This window comes from Lemur catta, chromosome 8, assembly GCF_020740605.2.
Source record: "Lemur catta isolate mLemCat1 chromosome 8, mLemCat1.pri, whole genome shotgun sequence".
NCBI classification, from domain to species: Eukaryota; Metazoa; Chordata; class Mammalia; order Primates; family Lemuridae; genus Lemur; species Lemur catta.
Window position 1 is genome coordinate 80,381,181 of NC_059135.1, and position 13,833 is coordinate 80,395,013.

Here is a 13,833-nt window from a genome sequence, read left to right on the forward strand (position 1 = left end):
GCTCCTGGGCCTCACTAGTCCACCCCACCATTCCTTACTTGCTGCCATGCCTGGGCTTGTGAAGTGTGGAAAAGCCTTCCATAAACTTAGCAGCCCATTGTTAACCAAAGGTGTGTAGGAGAGGAAGGATAATTCTCCCTTACCCTTTTTTCACTGGGCTCTGACACTCTCTGAATTTGATTCTCACCAATATTTTCTCCTCTTTATCTTCTTCCTTCTCAGTCTCACAGTTTTTCTCTATGGGGTCCCCAGCCATCTCTGTCATCACTCTCTGTGATCCACATCTGAGTTGCAGCTCTTCTCCCCTCTTCTCAATCTGCTATCCTACCTTCCCCTGGAACAGTCTGACAAGTGATGTCTCTAGTGGACCATCTTGGCTTCTCCCTCTATATATACAACATTTTGTTTATATCCTCATTTGTTGATGGGCACTTAGGTTGATTCCATGTTTTTGCAATTGTGAATTGTGCTGTGATAAACATTTGGGTGCAGGTGTCCTTTTTTATAAAATGACTTTTTTTCTTTTGGGTAGATACTCAGTGGTGGGATTCCTGGATCAAATGGTAGGAGTTATTTGTAAATACTGTTCTAATAATTGTGTTCTCCTTCACATTTCTCTCTTACTCACAATTTCAAAAGATTGTCCTTTGTCTGGACAAATGCTGTTGATTTTGACTTATCATCAGGAAACTCCTTTTGTTCTTATCTAATCTAGTCTTTACCCCAGAGGCAGAATAATCTTTAAAGCTACAAATGAGATGGGGGGTAGGGGGAGGGGATGAGTGTATGCCTACATGATGAGTGCGTTGCACACCCTCTGAGGAATGGTCATGCTTGAAGGTGCTGATTCCGGGAGGTGGGGGGGGGAGGGGATGGAGGTATGACTACATGGTGAGTGCCAGACGCACTGTCTGGAGAATGGACACGCTTGGGACTCTGACTCAGGGGGATGGGCGGGACATGGACAATGTATATGACCTGAACTTATGTACCCCCATGATGAACTGAAATAAAAAAAATAATAATAATAATGATATTAACCTGCTTAAAAAATGTTAATTGCTGACCATTACCTTCATAACAAAACTCAGACTCACAGCCATGGCCTATAGGAAGGACTATCCTGTGTGTTAGCCCTTCCCACCAGGCCCATCTTGGGATCTTCTCCCCTGATGTCTGAGTGACAGCATATTCACTTAGACCTTATTTAGTTTCCCAGAATTTCATAATCCCAAAGTCCTTCTTTCCCATTCCTCCTCTTGTTTGCTTACCTGTCTTTCCCTTCCCCAGGACAATCTTCTCAGATGGCACAAAAGAGAAGTTATCATTTTTACATTGTCCTAGCAAGCAATCTGCCCTCATTCACACTGATTTTCAAACAAAAAAAATTTTTGAAATTTAAAAGAGGTATAAATCTTAAAGTTTGGCTTTTCTAAGAGGAAGGAATAAAGCTTCTTTTTTTCTGATTACAGGGTAAATTAACCTAGTGATATTTCCTCTTGAAATGTTAATACCGAAGCCAAAAAAATCAAACTGATATGTTTATTTCAACAAAAATATTTCAATTTAATTTTTTAATTTTATTATTATTATTATTTCAAAATATTAAGGGAGTTCAAATGTTTTCGTTACAAGGATATATTGGAAAATGCCCAAATCAGGGCTTTCACTGTGCCTGTCACTAGGATAGTATTCAGTGTACCCAAGAGGTAAGTAACAAGTAGGAAAAAATCTAAATTTGATTTTTAAATAACAATAATTACTTTAGAATAACTGCAGGCAAAATCACAAAAGTTAATACCAAACTTATTTCTGACAGTTAAATTAAACAAATACAGGCACATAGATGAGTTAAAATTTTCAGAACATTTCCACATAAATCCTTATACCAACCTTGTAAAGTTATAGAAGCAGATTTTGATCAGCCTCACCTTAGAGGTGAGCAAACTAAAATTTTTAAAAGGGAAATATCTTCTGCAAATCCACAGTGCTAAAGACTGATCAAGCTGCCAGTAGAACCTAAACATTCTGAGGCCCCATTGTATGCCTTTTCCATTATACCACAGTAAATTCTGAAATGGGGACAGTTCAGGACATTCTGTAGTTCTGAATGGGATATTGACTACCATTATCTTCATTGTGATAATGGATTCACAGATTCAGGTGTGTATAAAAACTTTAAAATGTAAATACCTGCAGTTTAGTGTGTGTCAATTATGCCTAGAATATTATTTTTAAAAATAAAGGTCAGAAATTTATTTTAAAATTTTAACGTATTATTTTAAAAAATAAAGGCCCTCCTGACTGGAAAGTTGCTAAGGCAAAGGCCCATTTCCTCATTCTAAGTATGCTACAAACTCTCCATTCATGTAATTTGTGCACAGTGGGAAGGCACAGATTTTTTCTAAATAAAATCAAAGAAAATAAAACAACAAATTACATCAATGCCTTTAAACATGTCCCTAGAAGTTTCCAAAGCCATGAAGGCAAATTCTTGTAGATTTCTTTGGTTTCTTTGAAGATTATAGGTCTGGTTTTTCCTTTTCTTCTTTTGTATATCTTCTGCTCTGTTCCTTAAATATGTCTTACCTTTTCATTACAGGAGTAAACTTGTATCAGTTTCTCTCTTCCAGACATCTGAGCTCTTTATTCAACTAACAGGGGTATACTTAGATTTAAACTATCCCGCCCTATTCATTCCCTAATTTTCTATAATAAAAAGTTGAGAGGAACTATTTGACTAAGCTACATAGGTTTAGGTTTAGAAACAAAAATTAAATAAAATAACTTGAGTATAAATACATCAATTTTCTGGTATATCCTTTTCTTCCAAGCCTAGTTATAGTCACATATACTTAGGATTTCTACTGAAATATTTTAGAAAAATTTCTGACCTTTATTTTTTAAAATAATATTCTAGGTATAATTGACATACACTAAACTGCACATATTTACATGTAAAATTTTTTATACACACCTGCATCTGTGAATCCATTATCACAATGAAAATAATGAGCATACCCATGACCCCAGAAGTTTCTTCATTTTCCTTTTAATCCCTCTCTTTCCATCTTGCCTCTTCCATACTATATCTCCAGGAAACACTATCTTTTTGTTCACCACTATAGGTTAGTTTGCACTTGCTAGAAGTTTAAATGGATGGCACCATATAGTGTTCATTCCCTTTTGTCTGGCTTCTTTCACTCAGCATAACGGAAATCCGTCCAAGTTGTTATACACATTAATAGCACATCTTGTTTTTGTTGTTGTTCAGTAGTATTCCATTGTATGCATTAAAGAAAAAATATTCACTCTTGTTAAAATAGCAAGACAGACTTTATTCAGGACTATTTCAAGGGATTACTACAATGGACTTTTGCAGCAGGGGAGAGATATTCAGCTCAACTCTGAATACAACAAGGAAAAGAGGGAATTTATAACCTAGGGGCAGAGTGTTGAATCAGTAGATGGAAAATCAAAGAGAAAATTTTATAGATACGGGTGGATTCTGACTAAACTGATCCTACAGGATTCTTGCTGGAGCCAAGCCAGAATGATCAGACTTCACTGGGGGATAGTGAGGGATGAGGAATTTTGTCAGATACTGTGAGTGGCCAGATATCAAGAATTATAGCTAAACTGAATTGGAAATTTCATGAAAATTGTACTCTTGAGGACATGCCCAAGGACAGAGCCTAGTTAAAAAAGAATTCAGAGGAGCCTGGCTAGAGTTTGGCCAAAAAAGGGAATCTATGTCACGTGGGTTATATGCATTTTGTTTATGCACTCACCTGTACATGGACAATTGAATGTTTTCAAGTTTGTATCTATTACAAATAAAGCTGCTATGAACAGTTATGTACAAATCATTGTATAAATATGCTTTAGTTTCCTTGAGTAAATGAATAGCTAAGAGTAGAAGAGTAGATCATACACTAGCTGTAATTTTTTAACTTTTTAAGAAAATATGCCTTTTCTACATTTTTGGTATCATTTTACATTTCTACAAGTTTCTCTACATCCTTGCCAACACTTGCTATGGTCAATCGTGTTAGCTTTACCCATTCTTAGAGTTGTGTTGTGATATCTTGTGATTTTTAACAAGAACATGTCTAACGTCTCATGATATTGATCATCTTTCATATTAATGTGCTTATTTGCAATGCATTTATCCTCCTTAGTAAAATGTCTTTTCAGAGATGTGTCTGTTCTTTAATAGAGAAATTTGTTTGTTCATTCATTTTATAATTGAGTTTTGAGAGTTCTTTATATATTCTGGGCATAAGTTTTTTGCTAGAAATATGATTAGCAATTTTTTTTCACAATTGGTGGCTTATCTTTTCATTTTCTTACCCGTGTCATTTGAAAAGCAGAAATCTTAAGTTTTGATGAAATTCACTTTATCATTTTTTTAATGAATCATGTTTTTGATGTTGTATCTGAAAATCTTTCCTAATCCAAAGCCATAAAGATTTTCTCCTATGTTTTCCTCTGGAAGTTTTATAGTTTTAAATTTTATATTAGCTTTATGATCTAATTTCATTTAATTTTTGTATATGTTGTGAGATATGGACAGGAATTCATTTTTTGCATATGGATATTTAGTTTTTCAAGTACTATTTGTTTAAAAAGTATCCTATTTCTTTGAATAGCCTTTGTTCTTTTGTCAAAAATTAGTTATCTGTGTGTGTGTGTGTATATATATATATATATATATATATATATATATATATATATGGGTCTGTTTATAAATTCTCTCCTGTTTTATTGATGCGTTTGTCTAACTTTTGCCAGTATCACACTTTCTTTCTACCTGTCATTTTATATTGTATTGAAACAAGGTAGTGCTAGTACTTCAACTTTTTTTTTTTTGGCTATTCTAAGGCTTTTGTATTTCCAGATGAATTTTGGAATTAGCTTATCTATTTCTACAAAATGTTTGCTGAGTTTTTATTGAGTTTACATATAATGTATCAATTTAAGGAGAAATGACATTTTAATAGTATTGAATCTTGCAAGCCATGGATAGAGTATACTTATTTATGTTTTTGTTAATTTCTCTTGACATTTTTATAGTTTTTAGGTTCTTGTACATATTGTTTCATATTTACCTCTAAATATTTCATAATTTTTGATGCTATTGTAAATAGTTTTTTAATTTCAATTTTCAATGGCTTATTGCCACTATATAGAAATACAATTGAGTAGCCATCTTGCATCCTTCAACCTTACTAAATTTATTTATTTCTTCTAGAATATCCTTTTTTTGTAGATTCTATTGGATTTTTTTATGTAGAGGATTTTGTCATCTGTAAATAAATACAGTTTGACTTTTTTTCCCCCAATATGTATTTTTTTTTTTTTTTACCTTTTTCTTGCCTTATTATGCTGGTTAAAAACTTAAGGAAAATGTTGAGTAGAAGTAGTGAGAGTAATCATCCCTTTCTTGTTCCTGGTTTTATTTCTATTTATAATTCTATTATGAGTTTTTGTCAAGGATGGATGTTATATATTATCAAGTAATTGTTCTGCACTTACTAAGATATTCCTATGAGTTTTCTTCTTTAGTCTGTTATTATGGTAAATTATACTGATTGAATTTTTAATATGGAATCAAGTTGTATTCCCGGGATAAACCCAACTTCATCATGATACATTATTCATTTTATTGATCACAAAGAATGGGTTTTAATTTTATTGGTTTGTCTGTATTGTTTTTCTATTTTCTATTTCTTTACTTTCCATTCTTATCTTTAGTTTTCTCCTTCCTTTAGATTTAATTTACTTTTCTTCTGGTTTCTTAAGGTGGAAGCAGATGTTATTTATTTGAGAATTTTCTTCCTTTTCCATGTTTTCTTGCTTAATAGTTTATTGGCATAAATTTTCATATTCCCATAAAAATTGCTGAGCTTTTTTTCTTGGATAGTTAAGCTACTTGGAAATGGTTTGATCCTTTTAGGTCTTGCTTTTAAAGTCTATTACACAGAACTAGAGCAGAGTTTAGTCTTGGGTTAATAAATCTCCACTGCTAAGGCAAGACCCTTCTAAGTATTCTACTCAGAGTCCCATGAATTAGAAGATTTTGAGTCTGGTTGGTATTAACAGACACGATTCTTGGACCCTTGTGAAATTTGGGATTCTTTTCTCTAATCCTTTCCATTGGGTATTTCCCCAACCTAGAGGAGTTGCCTCACATGCATGTGTGTGCCTTATCGGTACTTGACTGGATGCTCCAGAAGGGCCCTGTGCAGATATCCACAGTTCTCTCTCTTTTGGACTCTCTTCTCTCAACACTCTGTCCTGTGAGATCAAGCCACATTGCTTTCCCATAACTCTTTCCGTAATTTTCATTCAGGAAGTTTTCTGGACTCTGGTTGGGTTCTTCTGTGCTGTCCCCTGCAATCTCTCTCTTGTAAATTGTGGTCACGATGGAACGCACCCTGTATCCTGTTACTCAGGAATCACTGCCCTCCATTACTTGATGTGCAATGAGTTGAAAAGCCTTATTTCACATATTTTGTTGTTTCCTAATTTAGGTGGGAAGGTAAATCTCGTCTCTTTTACTCTATCTAGATCTGCGTGAAAGTATGGTCTTTACTTTTAAACTTTTATTGTCAGACATGTACATCTTGTTGATTCACTCATACTGTAAGCCTCCTCAAGGAAGAGCTTGGATCTTAAGGTTCTTTATATTCCATATATAGTTTTGAGAACTTGATGAGTGTTAACAATATATCTGGTGATTTCCTAATAATGATTAATAAATGTTAGTAATTTTAATTGATCTCATATTTTTAACTTGATGATTTTTAGTTATAATGCTGAAACAATACAGTTGTTTATACAAATTGAACTGTTAAATAAATGTATTTAAAATATTAACTAGCCACCTTACAAACATCAAATATGATAGCAACATTTTAAATAAAATATAAAGCATAATATGATAATCCATTCAATAAAAAGTTATTTTTATCTGATGATAAAATAAATCTAAATCCAATTTATTTTTTGAAGCAAAAGTGGATGTGGATTATATAAATATTTGGCTCTTCATTGTGAAAATATGATATTTTAATTTATTGCAGGTGATTGTCAAGTCTGGGCCAGGGACTTTCCTCAGTCTGGCTGTTTATGACAATTATATCTTCTGGTCAGACTGGGGAAGAAGAGCTATCCTGCGTTCCAACAAGTACACAGGAGGAGACACAAAAATTCTTCGTTCTGATATTCCACATCAGCCAATGGGAATCATAGCTGTTGCCAATGACACCAATAGCTGTAAGTTGCAATAGAAAGCAAATTTATTTTCCAATTATATACTCTCTGATCTCTCAACAAATATATTTATGTTTTCTAGAAATACTTAGTTGGATTTTGTTTTCTTTTTTAAAAAAATTTAAGTATTTTCTTCTTTTTTTCTTTGTTGTACTATGACTGTGTGGATTTTGTTTTCTTATAGTTCTTTGGATAGTCTTCAGGATTTGACTGTTCAGTATATTGAAACTGATTGCCCAGTGTGGTGGCTCACGCCTGAAGTCCCAGCAACTTAGCAGCAGAGGTGGCAGGATAACTTGAGCCCAGAAGTTCCAGGCTGCAGTGAGCTATAATGGTGCTACTGCACTCCAGCCTGAGTGACAGAGAGAGATCCAATCTAAAAAAAAAAGAAAGAAAGAAAGAAAAGAAAAGAAGAAAAGAATGAAAGAAAAAGATTATTTGAAATGTTTAAAGCAAATTCTATAGTGTTTAGTGTACCACAATAGGAATGATTTATTTTTAATTATTTGTTTCAAAAATCCTATTCCATTCTCACTCCTCATAACTTTGAGCATTCAAGTCAGATTTTTTCTATGAAAATGATACTTGATAAATAAGCTTTGTATCTGGTCTTAAAAAGTTTCTAATCACTGAAATATCTACAAAATTGCAGTTTGCATTATTAAAATGTTTTTTAGCAGAACTAGTTCATTTGATGCCATGGCATCCTTGACCAGAATGTTAAAAAGATGTGGTGACAATAGACGCTGGCGTGGATACGGGGAGAAAGGAATACTTATACACTGTTGGTGGGACTGCGAAGTAGTGCAATTTCTATGGAAAATAGTACGGAGATTCCTCAAGAACTAACAGTAGACCTACCATTTGATCCAGCAATCCTACTCCTGGGTATTTATCCAAAGGAAAAAAAATATTTTATCAAAAAGATACTTACACTAGAATGTTTATTGCAGCACAATTCACAATTGCAAAAATGTGGAATCAACCCAAGTGCCCAGCAATTCATGAATGGATTAAGAAAATGTGGTATATGTATACCATGGAGTACCACTCAGCCATAAAAAAAAAAAAATGAGTTAATACCTTTTGCAACAATCTGGATGGAACTGGAGGCCATTCTCCTAAGTGAAGTGTCACACGGATGGAAAAACAAACACCACATGTACTCACTATTAAACTGGAACTAACTGATCAGCACTCATGTGCACAGATGGAAGTAAAACGTAACAGAAATCATGAAGGTGGGAGGGAGGAGGAGGGGAATGGATAAAATCACACCTAACAGGTGCAACGTACACTACATGGGTGATGGGCACACTTACAACTTTGACTCAAGCACTACAAAAGCAATCTGTGTAACCAAAACATTTGTACCCCCATAATATTCTGAAACAAATAAAATAAAATAGAAATTTTTAAAAAGATATGGTGACTAATGTTACATATTTTTCTAATGTATTTATCTTTAGGAATGTTTAGGTTTTCAAAAGTCCTGAATGTTTCTTGTGTATGAGATGTTGTTGAGAGATTGAGGCAGTCTAACAGTTTACTATTTATGTATATCTAACATAGAATAGTAATTCAATATAAAATGTTACCCATAAAACCTGTTCCTTGCAGGTGAACTTTCTCCATGTGCATTATTGAATGGAGGTTGCCATGACCTGTGCCTTTTAACTCCCAATGGGAGAGTGAATTGTTCCTGCAGAGGGGACCGAATATTGCTAGATGACAACAGATGTGTGGGTAAGTAAAGAGAATTGAACTGTAATATACCTTATCTGCTCAAAATGCCAAATACAGACACTGAAATTGTTTTAGTATGTTCATGAACTTGAACCCTCCACCAATATTAGAAGCTTGGTTGCTTTATTTTAACAAGAAGTCAGTTCCCGATTCTACTTAGTTATAGCACCATGATAACCAAAATGGTGACAAATGTTGTGCCTCCTGGTTGGGGACTGGAAAGTATTGGGCTAGCTAGAGGAGTATCTGCACACAATGATTGTTTGAAAACTTCCAGTTATGACTTTGTGAATTCAGTCAATAGCAAAATTAATTGAAGCTGAAATAAACTTGTATACAGGCAATATATCAGTAGCCTTGCAGTAAAACCACTCACAGTCCATCACAGTATGTAAATGAGAGAGAATGGCTCATGCAGCTTATTTGTAATCATTTCCAAACTGTTAATTAAGAATGTAACATTGCAGCCTTGCATGATGTTTATGCCTCCCAAAGGCATTAAAATCTTTAATTAGTACCATTACAATATACACTTATTAACAACTAAGTTTCCAAAACTGTTTCCAAAATAAAAAAAATGTTCAAGTGTTCCAATACTGCCATGGAAAATAGCAAGCAATAGAAAAAGGTTAATTTCTATTTAACATTGAGACAATTTGTATATAAGAAAAGTGGGAGAAAAGTATCCTGTTGGAAATTGGTGAACCCGCTGTTAGGATATGTCAATTTTTCACATTTTTTTCTGTCCTCATCTATTTCCTCACCTTATATCTTATCATCCTAGAGAATTAGCTGAGTGGGGTATGTCTACACTATAATAATAGTATTTCTCATCTTCATCTTCAGTCTTCTTTTAGTCTTTATGCCCCAGGAGGACCTTCTCTTTTACCTGATCTTTAACTGAATATAAATGCTTAGATAAAATTTTCTTTGTCTTGAAAACTATTGCACCTAATACAATAGCATAGACATATCTTTTTACTTTACATATTGGTATCACAATCCAAAAGTGCATGTCTTAGCAAACTGGGTAAATGTTTGATTTAAGTCTGTGCCAAAGCAAATGAGAGAATGATGCAATTGGTGAGAATTTTAAATGCAGATAGTTGATTTCAATAATCCGGGCCACAAATTCTCATATTTCTTTGTCACTTTATACTTCTCTGAATTGCTCAGGCAATTGCTTAAAGTCTCTCTTTCAGTTGGCGTTTGTGGTTTCAGCTGTAATGGTCTGGATCTGGTGCCATCTGTAAGCCTGGAGTGTTAGCCATGCATTAGAACCACTCATGTTTCTTTCATAGGTCACTGCAGGCCGGTAGTAAAGCAATGCCTTTAGTCAAAACAGCAAGGCTTATTTGCATACAGTAGAGGCCTGTCCTTGCTGCAAAATAGGTTAGATACAACTGTCCCTACTAAACCACCTGCTTCTCTCTACTGATGAGAGAGAATGAATCAGACAGAAAACTATCATTTTAAACAAGTACAATTTTATTCATATGAAACTATAGAGTGATATTGAATTCCTCAGAGCTGACAAACTGTGATAGAAGCAGACTGTATGCATTGTGCATTCATATTGAAATCCTCTTGTCCAGCAGAGAGATTGGAAAGTCACTCTTGGCTTCTCCTTGTCAAATCCATCTTTGGGAAATGAGAATGTTTCTGGCATATCTATGTCCACATCTGAATGATTTCACACAGAGCTGTTCATGAATGTTAACGGCAGCATTACAGAGGTGAAAGGCCATTTACTAACACTTACCTCAGGGCAAAGCAGGAAAAACCATTTGTTGTCATAACTGTTGACAAAAAGATTAGGCAGTTCCATTCCTCACAATGTTACTAGCCTTATTGACAACCTTGATAGAAATAGGAATAGCAAGTATAATTAGGTAAAGTAATTGTCATGTAAGAGAATGAGAGGACAGATGAACCATTATTTCCAGAAAGAAGAGAAAGCACTTTAATAATATTTCATCAAAAGAACATGATTTAATACGATTTCATCAAATGAACATGCCTCAATAAGAATTGTGCTCATATAATATTTGCTTTTGCTAAATATAAAAAAACATATTTATCTGTGAACAATTTTGTTCTTGCCCCCAAAGACATTATGAATATAAAACATTAACTATGGCATTTTCCATCATAACAATTAGTTTTCTATTGGAAATGAGACAGTAAATAGGATGTGCTTAAAATAGACAAAATAAGTCAGGAATGTCAATAGACTTTCAGTAAGTGGCTGAATTTTGTTCAGTTCATGATCTAAGCTGATTATACCCAGTAATATTAGTACCATTTTTATTTAATAATACTTTTACCTTTAAATTTATTAATACTTTTAGGTTTTAAATTTTTTGTTACTTTCTCTAAAATAATATTCTAATTTAGCTACTGCTTGACCAGTGAAGTTTAGATTGCACCAAAAAAAAAAAAAAAAAAGCCTTTGGAAAGTGTTGCTATCATTGAAAGAGTTAAATTAGAAGTCTAGATACATACATATATACATACATAGACATTCTGTTAAAATTAAATTCTAGGAATAATAAAGAAATAAAATAGTGGAAACTTCAATTAATAATAGTGGCTATTTAATTGAATATCATGAAATAAAGTTCAAATAATAGGTAGTAAATTATAAAATTAAGGTATATTTCTCATATTAGCAGAGATAAATGAATTTGATTTACCTCCAACATAATTAATACAATTAGATTTCTATGTACAACTATTTGACAAGCAATGGAGTGAGTACATGCGAGCAGACAGCACACCCAAAAAATTGGATTCCAAAAATTTACTAGTAAATCTATTATTTAAAAATAAAAATAAGTCAATCTTCCTCAATAGAGATTCTTCAAAACAGTGATTATGTACTGGGTTTCCATGGATGAAACCTAGCTATAGAAAGGATTCTTTTTTATACTTTATGATGTTGGTCTGTGCTTACAGGTTGGGGCAAACCACTTAAAAGACTCAAACTTTTAATGTCTTATGAAAATCCTGAGATTTAGATACAAGGCAATATGGCAGTGGTCAGTTGGAGTCCCTGGACTCAGTTGCACATGCTTCCCATTGTCCTCCAGCAGCTCATCCCACAGATCCCGTCCATTTCAAGGAGTAAGTGCCGGCCACGTGTGGCAGGAAGAAAGGGTCTGCGGTCTGGTACCTCCCACACATAGGTAGAACAAGAGGCTGATGAGGATAATTTTAGCAATTCCAGTACTTGTGAATTATAGAATTTGCTGCTGAGGCTTTATCAGAAGGTAGTGGGGGACAAAGACCAAGTAGGAGGTGGGGAAAATTTGGGACCATTTATTTGACTGAGATGATTTCACATCAAGCGTTCAAAAATGGGTATGATATCTACTGAAAATTTTCAATGTATTAAAAAACATGTGATAGATTCCCACAGAAAACACAAAAACATTTCATTATTTGGAGAGCTCATTTAATTGGCTCTTTTTTCATAATTTATTTTTGAGGTAGACTGCTAGACTAGACACATAAATATAGTCATCCAAACTTAAGACACACTTTTCCTCCGCATACACAGTCACTGAATAATGAACAAAATGTATAAATAAGCATGAAAGAAAAATAAAGTCATCCAACTCCCAAAGCATTTACAAAGGGAGGGTAAGAACAACAAACTGTGTTCCTCTTAATTTTTAATGAAAAAATGCCATAAGCCATTTCCCTTTATTTAATTTTATATTTAGATAAATTTTAGCTTATTTTTATAATTAAAATTAAGAAAAATAATTGTAATGGTATCAACGAATGTTGGTTGTTACACAAAAACATAGACCATTTTACTCTTTTAGCTAAAAATTCCTCCTGCAACATTTATTTGGAGTTTGAATGTGGAAATGGTGAATGCATTGACTATCAGCTCACTTGTGATGGCATTCCTCATTGTAAGGATAAATCAGATGAGAAACTGCTCTACTGTGGTAAGTGTCTGATATGTGATTTGCTCATTTCAGAGAGAAGTTTCTGATTCTTCTTAGAGTTTTTGATTTGTTTGTCTTCATTTGGTTTATGTGGATGATTTCTTCAATGTCTCTCGTTAGCGTGTAGATCTAAGGCAACTGACTTGGCTTTGCTTGTGTTAAATTAAGCACTTTATTTCCCATCCAGTAGCTATGATACTCATTGAAGAATTTCCTCATGGCTTCCCATCCATTGAACGCAAATTCAAAGAAAGTAGAGCCTGTCTTTTGAACTGCCTGGTTATTCATGTTTAGCAATAGGTTTTAGGCTTACGTTCCTAAAAATTCAGAAACATCAGTGATTTGTGGATATTGCAGGCTTACTTTGCAGCAAAACTACACCATCAGTCAATACTATGTAGTTAGGTTGATATCAAAGTCTTGTCTATTCTATTTCTGTCTCTAGGATTAGCATGGGGGCTAGGGTCCTTTGGTACAAAGGCTGACTACTTTAGCCATGGTCTCCACCAAGCATGGAATTCCACTATCTGTGTCTCTGTTGGTGACATCAAGTGATAGTCAACCTCTACCTCTCCCTCAGAACTAGAGATTGGCTTTTCTACCCTAGTAAGCAACTGATATTTGCCTTTATTACAACAATATTTTTCTTGGAAATTTGTCTTTGTGTAATCATTGATGGTTACTGTACAATTGATCCAGATTTTTAAAAAATTAGTCATATTTATTTTTTTATTCTACAAATCCAATAGCATTGGGATTGTGTGCTATGCAAAATTTAGGAATCTATATCTGGAACTGCTACCTTTCATTTCTACTTTTCTGCTTTGTTCTAATACCTAGGTAATAA

At 33.9% G+C, this 13,833-nt stretch overlaps 1 protein-coding gene across 1 annotated transcript in view; it reads left to right on the plus strand.

Moving 5' to 3' along the window:
• Positions 1 to 13,833, plus strand: part of LRP1B (LDL receptor related protein 1B) — a 1,757,623-nt gene that overhangs the window by 1,466,288 nt on the left and 277,502 nt on the right. The window contains exons 44-46 of the mRNA XM_045559136.1: positions 7,089 to 7,281; positions 8,899 to 9,024; positions 12,858 to 12,986. Coding sequence (XP_045415092.1) covers positions 7,089 to 7,281; positions 8,899 to 9,024; positions 12,858 to 12,986 — 448 coding nt within the window. The remainder of the gene's footprint in view (positions 1 to 7,088; positions 7,282 to 8,898; positions 9,025 to 12,857; positions 12,987 to 13,833) is intronic.